General features: G+C 37.7%; 1 protein-coding gene across 1 annotated transcript in view; it reads left to right on the top strand.

Annotated features, from left to right (window-relative positions):
* itga8 (integrin subunit alpha 8) overlaps positions 1-22,269 on the top strand; it is a 57,647-nt gene that overhangs the window by 15,555 nt on the left and 19,823 nt on the right. The window contains exons 10-16 of the mRNA XM_015370652.1: positions 3,267-3,323; positions 3,429-3,481; positions 3,573-3,778; positions 10,301-10,498; positions 16,359-16,404; positions 16,493-16,600; positions 22,050-22,105. Of these exons, the coding sequence (XP_015226138.1) occupies positions 3,267-3,323; positions 3,429-3,481; positions 3,573-3,778; positions 10,301-10,498; positions 16,359-16,404; positions 16,493-16,600; positions 22,050-22,105 (724 nt within the window). The remainder of the gene's footprint in view (positions 1-3,266; positions 3,324-3,428; positions 3,482-3,572; positions 3,779-10,300; positions 10,499-16,358; positions 16,405-16,492; positions 16,601-22,049; positions 22,106-22,269) is intronic.

Below are 22,269 nucleotides of genomic sequence, written 5' to 3'. Positions count from 1 at the left end.
TCGGTATCAATCTTTGTAGATGTGTTTAAAGTAGCCAAGGTTGTTTTAATGGAGCCTTATGCCTCTGCATTGCTGCAGTTGGTGTCTCACCTCCTCCTTCATAATACTTTATAGACTGTCTATGTGGGTTATCTGTTGTTTACTGCCCAAACAAGCACAAGAGGCTTCAGTATTCTGCCTTTCCACATTTCCCTCAGAATATTAGACTTTTAAATGCAACACTTCACTTTGATCTGAAAAGAGAACTTTGGACCACAAAGCAACACTCTCGTCATTTTCTTCTTTGATCAGTTTGAGAGGCTTTGAGGGTTGCTGGACTGTGGCCTGGTTGGATGAATGGGATGTTTTAGCACTTGACCTCTGTGGTGTCTCTTGGAGGTCTGACTCCGGTGGCAGTCAACATGTTATGAATCCCTCCCAAGCCTTTGAATCCAACCATAACTGCAGTTACCCATGATGCATCTGCTCACTTTCCCACCATACCTTTTTCTCCCCCCTAGAGATGCATTGGATATAAAACTGTAGATGGGATGTTTAGCAATGATCAGTTGTAACTTACCCTTCTTCAGTTGTCTGCTGGACAGACGTAAAGTCAGCACTTTTCGCTATGATGTGTAGGTAATACATAACTAAAACATTTCTCCCCAAATAAGACTTTTTTTATTGGCTTTATGTAATATTTTTTTTTTATTGGCTTTATGTAAAATATGTAATATAAATTTAATTTTGAGTTTTCAGTGGCTTTAAGCAATAATCATTCTAATTAAAAGATTAGCTGCTTCAATTGAAGTATTGTCTTTTGCCACAAATCTGTTCGAGTTTCACTTTAATGAGAAATAAAATACTTTTTTCATGACATTATGATGTATTGAGATCCTCTTGTTTGTGAAGATTGCTTTAAAATAGGTGCAGTCGGAGTTGATAAACCTACAGTGCTTCTTGAACATTGCCCTTATCCAAGAACATTTTAGTATTCTCGTCATAAATTTGTTGTACTTTTTGTCCTACCAGAACTTTTAAGTAGGTGACTCGTCAGATTCAACAAACGTTCGTCACTTAACTAAATGATCGTAAATGTGCTTTGAGCAACATATGCTGTAAAATGCTTTACATGAGTTCAAGATCAACTAACATGACAACGTTGTGCTAAATCTCCCTTTAATTTACAGACACCCGTGTACTGTGCATCCCACTCTCACAACATATAAACATATATAAAATGTTGATGAAAAAACTCCTAATTTAATGAAGTCAGACAAACCCAAACTAAAATATTCAGTGTTTAATGTAAAAACACAGAACCAAGGAGTGAAATGAATGAAAGTCTCACTATTAGGGGAGTTTCACTGAACTTTCTATCCATTTTCTGTTCCAGATGTTATTTCAATATTAGCTTGATCTCTGTTCTTTCTTTTGACGACTTCGATGACAACTTCCTTTGATACCAAAATGCCATCTGCGGGTGTAGAGACGGATTCTGTCATCAGCAAATAAAAATGTCATTTATAATTTCTGAGTTGCATAAAATATAATAATGGAACCCTAATAAAATGGACAGTTGCCTCTAAGTAACAGCAAATATAGTAATTGAATGAAAAACTAGGTTTGGATAACAGCTCACTGAATGTGCAAGACTCCTATAGGTCAAGTCTGGAACACTCATAAAATTCGTTGGTACCGAAGAGAAGATTAGAAATAGGAGAAATTGGGTGAATCTTTCACTTCTACGAATAATTTGAGAACAAATTTGTTCAAACAGTTCTTGCACAAGGCCCATTGACTGTATATTGTATGTCATACTGGCCTTTGGGCAAATCGAGTTTGGTAAAAATTACTGATAGTTGGAACATCTTTTAATTGTTTTGATAAGTATTATCCCACACATTAATTTGTTTCCAAATAAATACAGTCCTGAGCATTAATCTGTGCATTATAAAGGTCTACGACTACTCTACATCTTCAGCTGTCTTTTCTTATGGGAACTTGTCTCCAGGGCTAACTGTGTCAATCCCCCTTAATGACACACAGCTTCCGCTTTATTTGGAGGGCACTGACCCCACCTAACCCTGCTAACCCTTTTCTACACACACAACCCATTAACCTGCAGTGTAACCACAGTACTCACCACAAACAGAATGCCAGAATGGTCTGTCCCGTGCAAATGTTTCTGTCTGAGCATCACAGCTGTGAGTGAGCAGGTAAGGCATAGAGGCTTGGTTCTGGAACAGCTGTCAGGCCTGATTAGGTTTCTTCTGTGACCAATCCAACAACTGAGACCAAAGGAAAGTAAACTTTCTAGCTATTGATCCAGTGTTTGTGTTTACACATGACCGTCTGTCCGTAAATTTCCGTAAGTCTACCCTTCTTTAGTCCGTCTCTCAGAGATCAGTGATTGAGTTAACATGCATCCTCTTGCACATGTGTGTGTGCGTGGATCTGTGTGTGTAGCCGCTGGCTGTCTCCATGTGGTTGTTATTTTAGTTCTTATGAAGGAATTCTTTGCCTCCCCTTTCTGTCTTTCCCTGCAACTGGGGTTAGGATGGGGGAAGGAGAGAGAGATTGGGGGGGACTCCATCAAGACAGGCTGAGCGGGAAGAAGAAAGTTTTAGTTTAATAGAAACTGTTTTATTACTTTTTCTTTAATTAATGTTTGCCATATGTTTATTATGATCCATTCTGATGTGCAACAACAGCAAAGTCTGCTGATTATATACCAACTCCCTAGAACATATGAAAAGGCTTCACAAGACAAGTTGGTCCGATTAAATAAGACTAAATATACATCAGAAATTCATCGACTAAGAAATTTCATCGACTAAATATAGTCGATGAAAGATTTTCATCCTTATTAAAAAATATCACAAAGATCTGCTTAGGCCGATATTGGACAGGCCATTTTCTTGTTCATATCTGCATATTGATTATATAATAGTCCAGTTTGATGCACTCTAGATACCCTTACTGTCCCCACTTTCACATATATTCTTAAGTGACAAAGATGCCAAAGCTCGCAGGGGTTGGTGGTGACATTGTGTCATGATACAGAAAGAAAAGACAATGATTAGCCACATCGTCGACACAATTTTCAGTTATAGCATCCACGTGTTATGCTCCCATATCATACAGACATCATACAGATTAAAATTCTGCCACATCCAGTCCAGCTTCACACATTTTAGTTATAACACAATACAGACAAACTGCTTTGCCGCAATCCCTTATCCAACAGCAAGACTAATGCATTCGCACTGTGTTTTCTGTTCTAGGTGGCAATGATCAACTCCACCAATCTCACCTTCATCCATAACTTTACAGGGGAACAGGTAGCATCATCATCTGATACCCAGACTTAGTATTTGTGTTCTATAATGGAGCTAGCGATGGTTTGGGTGAAAAGCTGAACTGTTGCTCCCTGGTCTGTCCCTCAGATGGCGTCTTATTTTGGTTACTCAGTGGCTGTCACTGATTTGAATGGAGACGAGTAAGTAAAGAATCATTTAACTATCTGAAACATAGCTAACTTCTGTGCCATCGTTCCCTCTGCTCATTACATGTACTATGAACCCATCCAGAACGGATGATATCCTGGTTGGAGCACCGCTCTACATGGAAAGAGAGATGGAGAGCAAACCCATAGAGGTGGGAAGGGTGTACCTCTACCTGCAACTTGCTCCGCTCATCTTTTCTCAACCCATTGTGCTTAGTGGTACCTACACTTTTGGACGTTTTGGGACGGCTATAGCACCACTGGGAGACATTAACCAGGATGGATATAATGGTAAGCTGAAAATATGCAAACTTAAAATTAAAATGAAAGAAACAAGATGCATTTTGTTTTTAAAGATAGAAGAAGTTTTTATGTGCTGAAGAACAACTGCTGCCGTCTTAATAACAAACACCATTTTTTTCTGTGATCTTTTGTCTGTTGGCCGGTTAAATAGCTAACTGAGGAAATCCTGTCAGGCTCCTTAAAGCCCTTCAGCAAATCAGGAAGTGTGGCGATGAAAGATTTTGCGTGTGTGAACCTGGCTTCATCGTTTGACAATCCTAGTGAGGGCACATGCTGTGTGTGTTGGGGCTATTTTTACCTCCCCAGATGTGGCTTCAGATAGAGTCATCTGGGATTTTTTTTTTTTGTGCTGCAGCCCAGAGTTCATTCCTCTCGGATGTGTTTGTTTTATTCTCACGTTAATTAGACAATGACTGACACGCACAAAGCCTGGAGCCCAAATGCCTCACTAAGCTCAAACCTGTGGACCGCATTATTAAAGATGAATGAGGGGATCCACATCTGGTCCTTCTTTGACATCAATCCTCCTGATTTATTTTTAATTTACTCTTAGGCAGCATGTGTTAAAGTGCACACCGGCCCTTTAAATCCCATTAACTAGCAGATCAATAACCAAGGGATCAATACTGACGCTTTTCCTGGCTACAATCATAAATCACATCTGCTGTCTGACATTGGGTGACACTTTGAGGATTTCTGGGAAACAGTTCAGATATGTACAGGATTTTATTGTTCACGATTATGAAATTATGCTGATAGATTAGTGATATGGGTTTTCTGGGAATGCTTGTACTTTCTAGAGTAAAACTGCTGTGTTCCTATAGAGGGCTTTAAAAAAGGGCTTATTTTCAAATTTTGCCATATTGCAACCACTAACTTTAATTGGTTTAATCCAACTTTTATGTTATATTATGACACAAATAACTTAAGTTTAAAGCCAGCGGTTAATTTTTATAGATAAACATATAAAACATGTTGCATACATATGTTATGAGCCTCTTTTAGCCGGATATCCTTTACTTAAATCCCTGAGAAGTACGTAGGGTCCATCCATGCGTAAATGTATTTCAGTATTGCTACAGTTTTTATGTGAAAATATCAGATGTTTGTTAGAGAGCACCAGTGGTCAAACAGAATAGCACAATTGCAGAGATCTACAGTACAGGTACAATAATCTATAAACAGATTTTCTAATAATTGCCATGCTATCCACAAATCTGACCTAATGGAAGATTAATGAGTAGACCGTCAATGTGTGTGCTCAATTCTAGCTTCCTCTAGTCACTGCTGGTGTGCTTCTGGGTAAGACACTTGGGCTACCAATCTGCATATTGGTGTATCTATGTGTTTTAAGTATTTTGAGTGGTTAGTATCCACCTGTGTAAATCAACTCCATTACACCACATATGTTTACCTTCCAGCTGAACATTAACTCCAACCATACAGCCACAGGTGAAGTAGTTTTGTCTACATCATTGTTGGGCAATTCCAGTTCCTGAGGGCAGGTACCCTGCAACCTTTAGATGTGAGTTGGGTTTAACACACCTTAATCAAGTAATTAGATGATTGAAGGGACTCTGGAGGAACTGACTGCATACTGTGGAGGTATTTGATTCAGATATGTTAGACCAAGGATGGATCTAATAGTTGCAGGATACTGGCCGCTAGGAACTGGAATTGCACACCCCTGGTCTAGATGGAAACATAGATTTATGTTAAACTTAGAGCTGTATTAGGTCGCTGCCGCCAGGCGCCGCGCCGTGATGTTAACCAAATAGAACAATTAGAATAACACTTAGAAATTAGAACATTTCATCCAGTTTAACTGATGTGAAGCTGTTTGCAAGGAGGAATGGTGAAAAAAAGAATTCTCTGGATGTGCACTAAAGACATGCCGCAGAAGACTTGTTTCTTTAGCTGATGTCTGAGGGGAGTCTACAGAACAGATTTACTTTATGAGACGTGACATTTGTGACATTGATCTTCTTCCATCTCCCGCAGCAACCCCAACATTCTTCTTAAAAACAGAACCATACCCGTCCTGTGTCACATTTTATGATTCTTTTCCCCAAGTCTCAGCTGGTAAGCCCTTACAATTTAGCTAATTTGATTTGCCATGTGGCTCCCCTTGTTTATAATTTTCATCTAACAACACCGGCTTTTCCTCTCACCATTGGGTACAGTGAATCAGCTTTTTAGTCTGTAAGACTTCCCAAAGTTCCAGTTTCATCACAGTGGGTGTTCTTCTGGATGCCTGCGCTGTGTGGGACGCTGTTGAGCAATACCAATGAGTGACTTTTGCATTATTTGAAGACTTTTTTTTTAAAGGAGCTTATTATTTTTGCACAGCTATTCAATTATGTACACATAGGCTCACGCAGACATACAGGCTCACAGGCACACATGGATACACATACGTTCATTTATACACTTGCATACACACATGGTTGCATTTATCCTCTTTCTACCCCACAATCTGCTTCATGTGGAACCAGTTGTTTAGGCTGGGAGAGAGGGGGTCCAGAGACAAACAGGATGTCTAGAGGGATTTTGGACAGTTACAGTACTGATGGGTATTTAAATGAAGGACAGTGCAAGGCACTGGAGAATCAAGCTTAGAATATATACCAACATCTGCTTACATTGTTTAAAAAAATGTTTTTTTTTCATACAAAACAGGTGCTCTTTTGTTATAGTCACCTTCAAGACAATAAGCCATTTTCCTTACCTTTGATGTTTTAGCCATAAAGCATAAAAGACCCTGAATGTAGGCTTGGGTCCAAATTAGATATTGAAAAGCCTTTATTGACTGTGAGCTCTAATTTACATTTAAATTAAAACGTGCAACTGTGAGTTGTAAAGTCTTTGATTTTCCTGGTTGAAAAACGTTATGTATTTCTACATCATTCCTTTATTGGCTCGTAATGTAAAAGGTCTGGAAAGGTTAAATAAATATTTAGGGCAAGATGAATACAGTGGGTCCAGATTAGCGGTCATGTTCTCCCATTTTATACTCATAATTTCATTTCAAACCTGTAAACAAAACATCTTATTGTACTTAGCTTCAGAGCTGATGTGAAAGTTTACCTGTCTGAGATGTTATTTTGGTATTTTCTAATGAATTATAGAGAGAAAATGTCATGGCAAATAGTTAAGTCTGTGTTAAATTTGGTTTTTATTTTATTTTATTTTCTGTAGTCAGCTTATTTCAATTTACCGCAATTGTACCTCTCTTTGAACTGCCTGACACTTTATTTCTATTAAAACATTGAATATAGGGGGAAGACAGCATGAGTAAATTCAGCAGACAGCTTGCACATGCTGATTCCATTCATTAATGAAGAAAGTCTTTCAAAAAACACCTGGCTGACTGTCATTAATAAAGTGTTTCAGAAAGCTGAGCTTAGTTTTGCCAGCCAGGCCTTGGTGTAATTACTACCAGAAATGTTCAATCGAAATCACTTAAGTAAAAACAATCTGACAACGTGAAGTAGGCCAAAGGATCTCAAAACGCTACATGCTGTAAAATGTCTCAATCCACAGAAGTTCAAGAACAGATGGAGAAACTGCGTCATTGAAATTCACCAGTCTGGAAACTGTTGCAAAGTCATTGGTAAGGTTTTGTGACTCGTGTGAGCCATAGTGAGGGCCATCATTCAATAATGGAGAAAAAAATTGAAAGGTTTTAGCTGCTCTCCCACACCTATTCAAAGAGTGCATCGATGAGGGATGAAGGTGGCCTCAGAACCCAAAGCATCATCAAAAATACTGCAGACCGTCTTTGCTGCAGTTAATATCAGTGTAATCTGACATCTAAAGGTGTATGTAATCTGATGATCTGGCGCTTATTTGCTCCTTCAGGACTCTAATATCTAACTGTAATAAATAGAACTATAAACTCTGTCTACACCCTTGGGTTTTGTAAAATAATCCAACATGAACTAACAAGTCCAACATCATCTGAGAGAAGAACATGTAGGTGAGCATGGCTTTTTCAAAGTCTGGACTCTAATCCCATTGAGATGTTGTAGCATGACCTTAAACAGTTCAATTGTGCTAGAAAACTGTCCACTGGGACGATAAGACAAAATTAATCCAAAACGATGTGAAATACTAGCAATTTTAGTTATAGGCTTAATACAGAACCAATTGTTCACAGTAGGGGCACAGGGCAAATATTTTTCAACGATTATGTAATTATATTCCCCATAGCACACTTTAAATTACAGGAAAGTTCTTTAAATTACACACAGGAGAATAAAAAACTGATTATTTGTAAAGGTTTGAGCCAATTATGCTCTGATTTAGGAATAATCACCTAAGAAATCCTACAAACTAGACAAGCACTCTTCTAAAGAGTAGACATATTATAAACAGAAGACTTTACCAGAGAAATTAAAGAAAATTTACTTGTAGATGCCAAAAATGTTCAAGTTTCAAAGAATGTAAATTCCAGTATCTGTCAGATAAAAAGCCAGTTAAGCAGCAGCAGTCTCTGGTCTTGAAAACAAGATTTGCCTTTGCCAGAGTGTTGGGAAGACAAAGGTATGCAGAGCATGAACTGAAGCAAAAATCATCTGTAGAACATGTGTGGGTATTATTATCTGCAAAGCATGCATGGCTTATAGTGGCAAGGGGTGACCAGTGCCTTTTAATGGTTTCAGAAGAAACAGTAGAGTGGGTTCTATAGTGAACGGCATACAGAGAGAGCTCGGATTGAGCCAAATACAGAACACTTCGCTTAAAGCTGCGTCACAGTGCGAGCTAACCCAAAACATACTGTGGGCTTTGAAGGTTAAGAAGCATGAATAGATCAGCAGGTTGAGTTGCAGTCCAAAGATCCAGAAACTAAGAACAGCTGAAGACATTTGAAATAAAAGCCTTGCACACCTTCAAAAAGAGAGAAATAGATTTTGTTTATATTTGTGGTTTTGGCTAGTTCTTACTGACTCAAAACAAAGCTTTCAAGATGAGTATTTAATTATTGAACCTTAAAATATTTTTCTAAACCCATCTTTCAAATTAATAGCAAACATCTTAAGAATCCATTAGATATAATTTTCCACAATCCATTCTAAATTTAGATGGTTTACTTTAAGGCCATATCAGTTTAACTGTTTGTTTAAAAACTTACAGGAATGTCTCAGCGTCTGAAAATGTCAAGTTCATGTTGTACACTAAACTGTTTTAGCAATGATAAAAGATTTTCTCAGACTGCACAAAGCGGTCTTGTTAAATGCATGTTCAAAAAGTATTCAATCCCATACCTCTTTAATTATTTATTTATTTATAAAGCACTTTTAAAATAAAAAAGATCATCAAATTGCTGTATAAAAAAATGAAAACAAGGGTACAATTAAAATAGCAAGAGTTAAAGAACTGTTAAAAGTAATTAAATGATTAAAAGATAAAAGTAATTAAAACAGAAGAAAAATAGAGTCAAGCTCTCAGGATGTACAAAATGCCTCAGCAAACAGGTTTGTTTGAAGAACTCTGAAAGAGAGAAGGCCTGTTGGACATCCAAAGGCAAAGTATTCCACTGTGGTGCTTCCACCCCTCACATTAATTCCTGTTTTCTTATGTTACAATAACCACGTTTAATATTTATAATTTAGCTTATGTGCAATGCTCTGAGCACTAGGCCACCACTCCGATGTTTCACCATTGGGATGATATCTTCAAGGTGAAGTGTAGCACTATTTGTCATGTAATGTGTGATGCAATTATGTCATGCAATGCCTGTTTTCCTCTCCACTGTTACTACGAGCATGCTTCATGTGAGGGATTGCTGATGAGTCAATGAGTCGATGCAATCTGCTGGTTTTCCTTAAATTGAAAACTTTAAACCAATATGACTGTATGATCTGGTTGAATTATCTCTGTACAGGGTCTTGAGTGAATTGAATTTAAAACTGCTTTCCTGTTTGACATGTTTGCACTAAGGTCAGATTTGTGGATTGTATGAATTCATGTTTTCTTGACAGATTTGGCTTCCTGAGCTTTGGATCTCTGCAGCTTGTCTAGAGGGAGCTTTTTTTTGTTCATGGATGTTCTCTAACAAAAAGACTTTTACTAAGTCAGCTCTATTTAAACTGAGAATAAATTGTGCACAGATGGATTTTACTATTTAGGTGACTTTATAAGTAGGTTATCTGCACTGAATTTTATAAGCGATATTGAGGTTAAGTGGGATGAATATTCAAGGCTTTTCCAAGTGTTGTTTTTGAAGATTTATTTTTAAAAAAATTTATTCTTTCTATTTCCATATATTACCTTCCCATGTTTAAATATGAAAGGTCAACAAAAAAGGGTGATTCTAGAAATGAGTTAAAAAAAATAAACATTTGGTGAAGTAACTAAGTAGCCATTCCAAAGTTTAAAAGGTCAAACTTTTTTTCTTTTCTTTTTTCTTTTCCTCCAACCTGAATTTCTTTTCATTGCTTCTTGTCTCAGAGGGGCTCTTAACCGCACTGATGTCTAAAACATACGTGTTTGTGTGTCACCCCTCAGACGTGGCGGTGGGCTGTCCATTCGGAGGTGAGGACCACGGAGGCAGAGTGTTGATCTTTAACGGTAACAGAGATGTGTCCACTAAGGGCCTGATGCTGAGCCAGGAGTTGCGAGCAGCCAGAAAGGCCGGCGGGAGCTTGCCTGGATACGGCTTCACTCTTAGAGGAGGCCAAGACCTGGACAGCAACGAATACCCTGGTAAACTTTCAACAATTCCATTCCTCTACTTAGATCCCTTTGTTATAATCAAAATTCCTTATAAATATATATACAGTATAAAGTTCAAATCTTTCCTTGTTTAATCCTGACCTCCACATTTCCTAGACCCTGCCATGTCCATGATTCCTTCCTTCTATCTGCTAAAGTCATCAAAAGGGGGGTACAGGGATGTTTGCCATAAGCGGCCGCCGCATCCATTCTCTAGGGATTGACAGTACTCAAAAAGTAGAGAAAACAAGACTTATAATAATATATTATCCGCATGTTCTGTCTGCCAGACATACCTCTGTGTATAGCCCTTACTTAAACGGGGTGCAAGAGAAGCAGAATGCAGAAAATCCCTGCTTGCTCTACCACCCACATTTTACCTTCTCAAATATGTGAAAAAATTACACTCAATTTACAAAACAAACTAAGAACCGGGTTATTTCTGAAGCTGTATTCATCTGTGAGTTGTAAACTCACAATAAAAGGTCTCTGAAACAAAGCAGGTCTGTATAAATCTGTTTTACTACATTATTTTCCACCTAATTTGAAGCCATTCTTCTCTCAGCATTACTTTGGCTGTGTGAGTCCCCAATTTAGGCTGAAATGAAGAATTTGTTTAGTTTTTCCCCTTTTCCTTTTTTTGCCCCCCACTCTCCTTCCTCCTCTTCGTTCTCTTTCGTCTATGAAAACAGATTTCTTCACTCCACAAACAGGATATTGGGGGAAAATACACACACGCAGGAGTACACACAGGCTCACAAGAGCTTTGAGCGTGCGCCAGGCACCATGTCTTGGTCAGACCTGCACAGGCTCACTGCAAATCAGAAATAAAAACACTGTGATAAATATACAAAAAATGATTACAGGTTCAATCCTATGCCGATTGGGAGAGGGAAGCAGGTCACAAAAACAGGGATGGTGGAGCTTTGGGCCAACACACACACACACACACACATGCTCTGCATTCACCATCTGTCATTACATCTAGTTAACGGAAGTGCGACATGTGCGCTGATCTCATGTCGTTTGCAGGCGAGTAAAGTCACACGTTCAAAGGAGCGAGGGATGTTTGATCAGCATCACAAGGGGCCAGCACAGGCGTCTGGGAGGCCTGCAGGAGCCACCATATGCACACAGCAACATTAAATGTCATTAGTTTGGTGCAGAAGCAGAGGGAGGTTGATGACTAAGCTCAACTTTCAGCTTTTGTGGAATATGAATCTTAGCATTACTGTAAATTATGCATTTGCCTTTTAACTTGGAAAAAAGTATACTGATTAATGTTCAGCCCTTATTATAAGCAGAGATAAACAGTTATACAGCATTGTTGATTTGGTGCAATGAGGCTGGTGAGTTGAGTGTTGCAGAGGATACTGCATTTTTAGTTTGGGTAACAGCTAATGGTTGGAATCAGAAACAGTTTTAACAAAGAGAACAGATGCTGAGTAAATCCATTCAGTGGCAGTTTGACCGACTTTTGGCGCCAAAGCATCATTCAACTGGCAAATTGGCTGCAAAATTATTCACAGTATTTACACTTTTTCACTTTTTTTAAAGGCACACTGATAAAACATTTGTGTGTTTTATTTAGATTTCATGTAATAGACCAAGATAACTCTGAAAAGTGTGTCCTGCATGTGTCCCTCTGACACTTTCTACAAGCACCTTTAGCCTTAAACTCCTAAAGTGCCTGTGATCAGTTCAGCCTGTAAGGGAAAGTAAGTCTTACATTTTTTCTTCTTGGATTACTCCGTTTTTTAATATCCATCAATCTTCCCTGCAGAGGATAAACATTTATGTCATGTTTTGTGGTGGAGACAATTTATTTTTTAAGGCATTCTTTCATCACTCAGCTGGTAAGACACAATTAAAGTCCACATCTGTTGCATCCTGTAGATTTTACCTGAGCTGTGCATATAAGTCTAGCTTCTCTAGACTAAAGAACTGGCTGCTTCTTGGATTAATGGTAGGTTTGTAGTTGTGCAATACTTTGTCATTTTCAGATGATGAATTGAGCACAGATCCATTAGATGCTTAAGACTTTGGATAATAAGTATATTGAAAACTACCTCTGTTTTAAACATTTACAACATGTTTATTGACCCCTCTTGTGCTAATTGGTCTAAATGAGGCTAAATGATTTATACAGAGATTTAATCACACAGCAGAAGACTCTGCTGACTTAATTACATGGCCTCTAGAAGCAACTGTTATGCTTTAAGTAGTATAAATGGTCATTTACTTTTTTAGTTATAAATCTTTCTGAAGCCAAAGGGAAACACTTTTTTATGTTCTTCATTTTTAACACTTAGCTTTAACTTTAGTGATTGCAATAATACAGTATTATAACATGTTTTTTCAATTACGATATATACTGTAGCTTTCCAAACTGAACATCCTAAACTAAACTAGCAATATAATCCCCCCTATATGGATTGTATTCTGCTCTTAAAAAGTTCCCAAATCCTTTTCTTGCATCCATGAATAAAGAAATCATTAATTTCTAACTTTTAACCACTAAGTGCCATCGACCCTTGGCCTTCGCTCTTCAAAGCCAGCCTCCCTGCAGCCAAACAGGCAGTTGCAGCTGACATTCAGTGACAGTTTGACAGTCTGTCTAAACTCTGGATGGGAGATGTGTTTTTTCTCAGCCCAGGACACACTAACAACTAGGGAAGTCAAGTTACCCAGGCTGTTCCTACACCTATCAGCTCTCTATCAGTCAATATCTTCTAAGAAGCCAAAAAAACAACAGAATTTGGCAGTTTTGTTGTGTGCCAGGAACCAGGATTTATACTACAAGGAAACACTGGATTCACGTTGATTTAGTTTTTCAATCATCCATGTGCTCACTTACGCTCCCGGACACACTTAACCTCAGAATCAGACTCATGTCATGCAGCTTTACATGAGCAAACATAGTTAGATTAGGCAGCAAACACATCGTCAAACTTACATAGTTGTGGCAGGAATGAAGCTATATGGTTTCAGGAATAAAACAGTGCAATGAAGTGGGGAATTTGGACTGTTAGGTGGTCTTCCTCAACCGTTCTGCTAAAAATACACCTTAGCTTTGACGACTTTTACAGATTGTGGTTTGATGGCAGCCTTTCCATCTTTTCTCGTGTGATTCCTCCCTACGTCCTCCCCTACTTTTCACTCCCCTTTTTTTCTTAACCTACACGAAAAAAATTCAGACACAACTTCAGGTTCCTGATGCCCCTACTGGGGGATTTTTAAAACTACTCTAACTACTGTAGGGACATCCAAGATTTTTTTTTCTCAGGTTTTAAGAATATGTGTTTGGCAAAACATAAGTCCCAGTCTAATTCTTTGCATTCAGTAAAATAGCATTATTTATAATCAGGAATACACGGTCTATGTTGGTTTATTGATTGTGAAGCACCAAACTTAATATCAAACACTAACACTACAAAATGTCCATTACATTTATTACATTTTATCTGATTCAACGTTTGCCCCTACAGTCTTGAGTCAGCTTTAATCTGTCTCCTGCATTCATTCTTAATTTCAAACTGGGAAGTTTGGATACTCATTAGTTTTGATAAGACATTTGAATGTTTTACTTGTTTGAGTGTGATTCCAGAAATGTGTGTGCTCTCTACACCCTGAACTACCTTGCCAAAAAATGAATAACATTTTTCACACAAATTCAAACATTTTTTCTCTGTATTAGCACCCCTCATTCACATGCAAGAAAAAAAAAAGAAAAATAATGACAATCCGAAGCTATTTAAATGTTTTTGAACCAGATTCTGGAATGAGGAGTTTGAGAAACTTTGCAGAACATAAGCTCATGTTGCAAATGCATGCTTTGTCTTTCCATTCAAAAACATTAGATCAGTAGTTCAGCTTTGCATAGACTGTCTCGCTTTGGCCTTATTCAGTTTCCTCTAAACTTTAGATCTAAGCTTTGATATTAGTGATTGAGAGGACATTTTAAACAGCATCAAAAGTAAAAACAGGCAAAAAAGATGATAGTGTTATCTTAAGAAAACTCTGATATTAGTGTTTTCTTATTTGCTGCCCTCCTACAAGAATTGTCTATAATGACATAATATGGCAAATTATATAAGAGTATATGAAAAGAGGTTTGGGCCATAACCAAATTTCTCTAAGTATGCAAAGAGATATCCCAACTCTTTCTCTATGTCAAGTGTGATAACCACACTGTGGTATCACACCGGATGTGAGAGAGTAAAACATCAAAAGAGCCTGACAAATCCTGGAGCCTCCCCGTGTGCTTCTATCCTCCACATGTCACGGTCAGAATTCTGCCATTGATAGTCCTTTTAAAAATGTTAACATAGTTAACAATAATATCATCACCACCTGCTGGTACAGCATAGGTATCAGGACTTACCTGAATGGAATCCCAAAGACAGTGAGCTGTAGACTTACTGAAATAGAGCGGAAAAATTATCAGTTTAAAAGGGTATCTGAACTGCAGCATTTAATTGTGAGACTAAATTGGAATCTGTGAGATTAGGATCAATGATATTATGTGAAGTGGCTATAATACAGATTTACAAATCGTGCACATGACAATAGTCTAAGAAAAGAAATTATCATGCAAAACATTTCATTACGCCTGTGGAAGGAGCTGACATAAAGTTACCAAAAACAAGTATGGCAAGCCTAGTTAATTAGGGCATTTCTGATCATCTTAAAAAGTCTCCATTAAAACTCTGTTAACTGTTCCTTGCTCAAACACACACACACACATTCATAGTACAACATCCTACTTACGGAGGAACATAGTGCACTCAAGGGGGAAAGGGACAGGGCCTGAATGTTTAATGTTGTGGTTTCAGGGGGACACAGTGACTGCTGCCAAAGGCAGAAACAGATGTGTCTCTCTTAGATTCAATTAGTCTTGTTCCTCTTAAATGCACAAAGGGAAAAAGTCAAAGCATTTGGCAAGCATGGTCTGCAAGAGTGCATTTAAACATTTGTTGCCATCCTTTTGAGGAGCTTTGTAATTAGGTTTTATCTTAAGGGGGCACAGAATTAAACAGCAGAATCACAAATATGCAGCTTGTATTTCTTTATAAAGACAGATCTATTGAAGACATTGTTTGGTAGTGGAAATTTCAGCTGATTTTTCCTGAGCAACATAAAGTCGCAGCGTCTGTCAGGATCACACAGCTTAACTTCCTGTTACATCTGGCAAGAATGGCTTGTATCTATTAAGGGTCTCTTTTTTAGTTTCACATTGTTTTAATCAGATTTTGTGTATTTGAGTAAGTGTGTGTGTGTGTGTGTGTGTCTGGCTTCCATTGGTATGTGTCCCCTGACCACAGCCATTAAATACCCTCTCTATTTTAAACTTTGAGAGCCTATTAAAATCATGTGTTCATCACAAAGCCCATGAAAACAAATAAAATCGCACCATGATGAGATCTGGTGCTGCTTACAGTTTAGACCTTGCTGCTCGGGCTGTTGGGTAATGTTGTTGTTTAGCAATCTGTGATTGGAGTGATGGGAAGTTGGGCCCCTGGAATGCTTCATTTGGTCCCTGTCTCGCAATGATTCATATACCCTATATATGCACTCTTAAAATACAAAAAAGCAAACCCCCATAGTTCTTTTTTTGTCATTGAGTTTGGCTTACAAACGGAACAGTATCTCGAAAGAGAAAGCGTAAAGATATCGGAAGGTCACTATGTTACATAGCATATGTGTGTGTTTATACATGTTTATTACATGCAGTGTCTGTGTTTGATGAAGATTGTTGGAGACCTTGAAATCAGTCCCATCTGTGGCATTCTTTAAAGCTTACTGTTTTGCACCCCTCCTCTCTCCTTCCTCTCCCTGTGACTCATTGCAGACCTGATAGTCGGGGCGTTTGGCGCAGGAGAGGTCTCAGTCTACAGGTACCGCTATAATAAAAATGCTACGTTGTGAAATTTGTTCTTTATGTTCCATCCTGATGAAAAGCTGTCTCTTTGCATGTGTGTTCAGGTCTCGAGCTGTTGTGTCTGTGGAAGCTACAATGACCCTAACACCCAGAATCCTCAATCCTGACGACAGACAGTGTCGCTTGCCTCAGACCTCTAACATGGTGACCTGGTAAAAGCAGCTTCTCTTATTCCATTTTGTAATTTCAATAATACATTTTCCTTTGGTTATCTGCATTTACACATACACACATACTCACTCTGCCATCGTAGTGAGGACCATGTGTGTGTCCCATTGACTTCTATTGATTTTCAATCATTTTCACATCTTTCTATGCCCTAACCCTAAAACTAACCCTAATCCTAACCATCACCAATGCATACATCACCCTAACCCAATTGACACCTTAGCCCTAAACCTAATCATTAGAAAAATGGCATTGAGGACCAGCAAAATGTCCTCACTTTGCAACGACTGGTCCTCTATTTGATGGTGAAATTGGAAAAATGATCCTCACTCTGAGGGCTAGACAGGTACACAAACACAGATCTAAAGTAACTAATCTTCTAATAGTACTTAGAAAGTACATAATTTCCTGGCAAAACTTCAGAATTTTTATGCACCTTCAATGGAGGGTGTCACAGATCTGGTGAGCTGAAAACTCCAGCAAGCTTGTATACTTGGAGACAACTTAATTGTGTACTAATTTATATTAATATTATATATTTGAAAAGGAAATCTGTTTACTGTATATTCAGCCTCCCTGAATTAATACTTAATAAAAAACTCACCAACTTCCACAATATCTTTGTGGATTTACCTTCTACTAGTTTTGCACATCTAGAGGCTTAACTTTTTGCATCTTTCTTTTCAAAATAACTGGAGCTGATAGAAAGACATCCACACAGTACGATGCTAAATGCAAATCCACAGCTCCCTTTTTTTATTCGAAAAACATTTTTTTACTGTGGTCCAAACTACAATTTTACCCAAATTTGTTTTGGTCTGATAATCTAAAGAGATCACATTGAACTTTGTGATTGTTGCATTACAAAATTAGATGAAAGCTAAAGGAAAACACCTTTGTTAAGAAGACATATTTTCTGTATTCATATTCCTATTTTACTTGTGGAAAAGGCTATGTTTGTGTATTCCTTTGACTTATAATTATGTTTAAGTTTTACTTAATCAGTCACTTTTAATCGCAAACAGAAAGAACCTGAAATAGTTTTCTTTCAAAGGTAAAACAAGCTCAGTTCTAAAACTTAATTATCATTTTTGAAGTTGTTTCTCCAAATCAATAACAGATTTTCGCTCTCTAAAGTAGTTTATTTTTTCAATCAAGCAATTTTTATTAAAGATGTAGCTACCAAGCTTTCTTACTTTTCTTTGTAAAATGTCCAGACATGGTTTTAAATTACCAATGTGTTGAATGATGGCCATAAAAAAAATTGCAACACAGTCTCTGAAATAGTTTGCAGTTTTACAGCCAACAAAAGATGAAAAAGTTAGACAATTATTCATATTAAAACCAAAATAAAAAGCCTTCAGTCTATTATTTTTTTAATCAAAATAAAGTCTAAGTAAGTGATTGAAGACCAGAAGTTGGGGAACTGACCTCATTTTTTTTCATTGAACATGATGAAACTGTTGAATTTATTAATATATTTTCACAGTTGACTGGTGCATCGTTAATTTATATTTTTGGGAATTATCACTTTCTTGCTTTCCTAAATTTGTAATTAGCCAGAATGTAAGAGTATTATCCCTGCCTTGTTTTGTGCAATGTTGTTGTTTATTATTATTTACTCACTTTGCATATAATTGAGACACAATTTAAACCAGCTCTGTTTTTGCTACAGTATGACAATGTAATAAAATCCTATTGCTTTATTTGTTATTGATATCTATCACTGAGAGAACAATGGACAATATAGAAACACATTCCTCTCTAAACTGATTTGAAAAATATAGTGTAGAGGTGCAAAATGTGTTTCCTTCACCTTTGCCCCTTTATTCGGCAAAGCGAAGCATTTTGTTTACTTGCTTTAAGTTTAACATAAACCGATGGTTCCTGTTTTTAACCCAAATGATTAGCTGTTTCTGCACCCCAGTTTGGTTGTTGCTGTGCAACCTTTTGAAGAGAAACATTAACCTATTGCCAAATGTCTTTAATACCATTTTCATATTTTAGACGGATTTATCTCTGCCAAATGAAGAAGTAGAATAAATGCTAAGAGGAGCTTTGTTGAAAATCTTTGCATGTTTTGGTTGACAGGAGCAAAGAAAACAGAAGTTTTTTAATATTGTAGATGAACAGACAAAGCCGTGGTTGAGATTATACTTGATGTCATATTTGATATGCTACCCTGTACATGACATTAAGAACCACAGTTTGTGAAACTTTATTTCAAATTAAAAACTATTGAAAGAGCATAAACTAGTTCATGTTAGTGAGCGTTTTTGTCAAAGTGTTTAGGTATGATTTTATCCTTTTTGAACCAAGATTAGTGAGTAATTTTTGTTAAGGATAAATATGCACAACACCAGTAAACAAAAAGAAAACGCCACTTTCCCAAACATTCCAACTCAAGATGAAAGCTGAAAGATTCATGTTGGACTACCTAATCAGGTTAGTTTGCTGTTGGCCTATAGCCTATTAATATTAATAGCCTATTAACAGATCATATGACAGAGCAGGTAAATTAAAGCAAGAAACATTCAAAACCTTAAACTAACATAAAACTAATGAGGCACCCTGCTGTCCTGAAACGTATATCTGTAACAGATATTGTCCTGCTCACACCGCATCCTAAAAAGATATGCAGCATTACAGACATTCTTTCACCAATTATACTCACACTGACAGATGTGACAAATATTTCACCTCTGAGATCTAGATGTCTGCTGTCAGCATTAGACTGTTTGCCTAACACTACAGTGCATTAATCAGGCAGCCCATAAAAAAACAAACTCATATATCCTGAAAACTCCAATTTACCAGACTCTGCAATTAATTTGAGACTGCATTATTCTGTTTTGACTATATCATTGCCCGTGTGGGTGGCAGAGTGGCTTTGACCAGCCTCAGCTGCAGTTTAGTTCAGGGAAACCAGCCGAAAGGTTCTTCCCACTTGGCTGATGTTGGTCCTAAGGTATTGGAACTGCTGGAGGAGCGTTTGGATGGGAGATGTTTGGCTTGGCTCATTTCCACAGTGGTTTCTCTGAAGCACTTTGTGAATATTGGCAGCAAGCGGAAAAGTAACTGGGTATGAATCGGGTCAACAAAAAGCACTAAACAGTGTGAATACTATAAACTTTCAGTTCAGTGATATGGACTGAAGAAGTCATTTCATGATGAAAGCAGCAGTAGAATAAAAGAGTGTTTCAGTTATCTAACTCTGGGACATTTCAGCTGTTTTCCATCAGTTTTAATTGGATAAGATGAAATATCTCTGTCAAGTTGTAGAGCAACTGACTTTGTGATAAAGTGTTATGGGGAATGTTGGCCCATTGGGTAGAGCAGTGCGCTTGTGCTGTGATAAGGTTGCAAGTACCTGGTTCGATCCCCACAGGCTCCACTCTAGGATCCTGAGCAACACCCTTAACCCCACATTACTCCTTGGGCACCACACAATGGGGGTGGGTAAAATGCAGAAAGTGAATTTCCCCATTGTAGGAAATTAAAAGGGATTTACATAAATACAGTAACCACCACACCTTTAACACCAGAGATCATTAAGACAATGTTGGCTGTTGTCCTGAATGTGTTTCAATAAACTCCTGAGGTTCTTGTTACTATTTTGGCTGAAAAAATAATGTCTTTTCTCCAAAAGCAAAGACGAAAAGCAATTGATATTTTCCTTTATGAAAGGAAAGATGGGAACAATACATTATTCAAGTTGGTTCTATATCTAACGAGAAACCTAAATATCTGGTATCATTCGCATTACTAAATGCTAGTACTTAGCTTATCCCTGTGGAAATAACATGCAAAGAAAACCTCCAGTTAGGATTCAAACACGGGACTTTCTTTTTGTTTGTTACCACAGCAACCCATTGCACCACCAGAAACTCACATTAAAGTACTTATTTGTAAGATCAGTTTGAGAAATGTTGGTCTTCTGCTATGTTACTGCTGCAGGAAAAATATGTCTTGTTAAAGTTTCATATGACATTTAATATTTTTTTTTCTCTTAGAGGATAATGCTTAGCTCAGTGATGTTTGTATAATAGCTCAAAATGAGACTCACACCTGGGGCTAAGTGGAAAGATCAAAGTGCCAGTGAAAAGGGGAAATTGTTAAGTGAATAGTTACTTGAATTACAGCCAGTTAAACTGGAAAAGAAATTGTTTTCTGCAACACATTGTCCGACTTCTCAAGTATGAAAAGTGCGTACACCTGCCAAATAACTGCATCCAGGGCCAAAGGAAATGCTGGCCCTAATGCTGACCCTAATAAAGAGTTAGAGAGCTGCAAAGCAAGCGGGAGCTTCCTGAGAAAAAAACAACAAAGACTTTAATCAAATCCATCTATATCTTTATTGACTAATGCAGCAACAATATGTCCTTGTCTGAGAGGAAAATAGCTTCGTAATCAGATTTCATAATGATATTACTAAGTATTTGCGTAGGTTATTCAGAGCAGACTCTTGGCACTGCTGAAAAGGATTTACTGCAGGGACTGAGTGCCGTCTCGTCTCGTGTAGGATGGAGCAGCACAAATGCATTTCGGAGAAATTGCATAACAAAATAACTAACCTGGGGATCATTTCTGCGTAGCATACCCTTAAATGTCACACACGGCTTTTATTGGTCACACACTCTCACACACCTTAATTTTAACAACATATGTTAAACAAACGCACAGAACCACCTGGAAATGTTTACTTTTAGAGCTAATTTGGTGTTTTGTCACACGAACTCATGAAGCTGTCATTCACACCAAGCACATTTTAACAGCAGATTATCAGAATTATCGTGTTATCCGATGGGAATCCTAATTATTAACAAAAACACACATGGCCGCAACATCTGCAACCTGGTTTCCTAAACCCTCCGTAAACTGAGACACTCTTACAGGTGCCAGTTCTGAAACAAAACCTGCATTAGGTCATCTGCCTCACTGCTGCGAGTTACACCCATGAGATCCACCAGATTACTGCATATTAGCAGAGTAGATTTCCCTGTGTGGGAGGCACTTTCCTGTTGTTGATTAAAGAGGTGATAACACACACCGAAACGCACTTACACAGCGCTTAATAAACATTAGTAGAGGAAATGCAGAAAGGTTTCCCAGTCTCCCATGTCTGTGTGTCTAATAGTTGGACCTCCACTGTAATTCTTATTGACCCCTGCAGTAGAGGAAGGAAGAAAGGCCTTGTTTAGAAGCAATTTATTTACTTAGTGAGTTCCCTGTTTAAAATGAACTTCTATCGGAAACAGACAAAATAAATTAAAGCAGTCAGTCTGTCGGGCTCATAGCACAGTGTGTCTGTGGCTTTATTGTGCATTTGGTGCTCTGTCCTCTTTATATTAATAAAAAAGTCAGATCTGATGTGAAGAATTTAGAAGATCTCCTGAATTCATTTTAGAACTTTGTTTTTTCATTTTCCTCCAGCCTGAAGGTAGATGTGTGTGCAGCAGTGAGTGGTGTGGGGATCCCCAACAATGTAGGTAAGTAACTGTGCACAGGGTTTACATTTCACAGGTGAGATGAAGATCCATCTGAAATATCAATATCTATCTAGATAGATAGATAGATAGATAGATAGATAGATAGATAGATAGATAGATAGATAGATAGATAGATAGATAGATAGATAGATAGATAGATAGAT

Source organism: Cyprinodon variegatus, unplaced genomic scaffold (genome assembly GCF_000732505.1).
Source record: "Cyprinodon variegatus isolate N-32 unplaced genomic scaffold, C_variegatus-1.0 Scaffold2, whole genome shotgun sequence".
Lineage (NCBI taxonomy): Eukaryota > Metazoa > Chordata > Actinopteri > Cyprinodontiformes > Cyprinodontidae > Cyprinodon > Cyprinodon variegatus.
The sequence above is the reverse complement of the archived record's forward strand: the minus strand, read 5'-3'. Positions and strand labels throughout refer to the sequence as shown.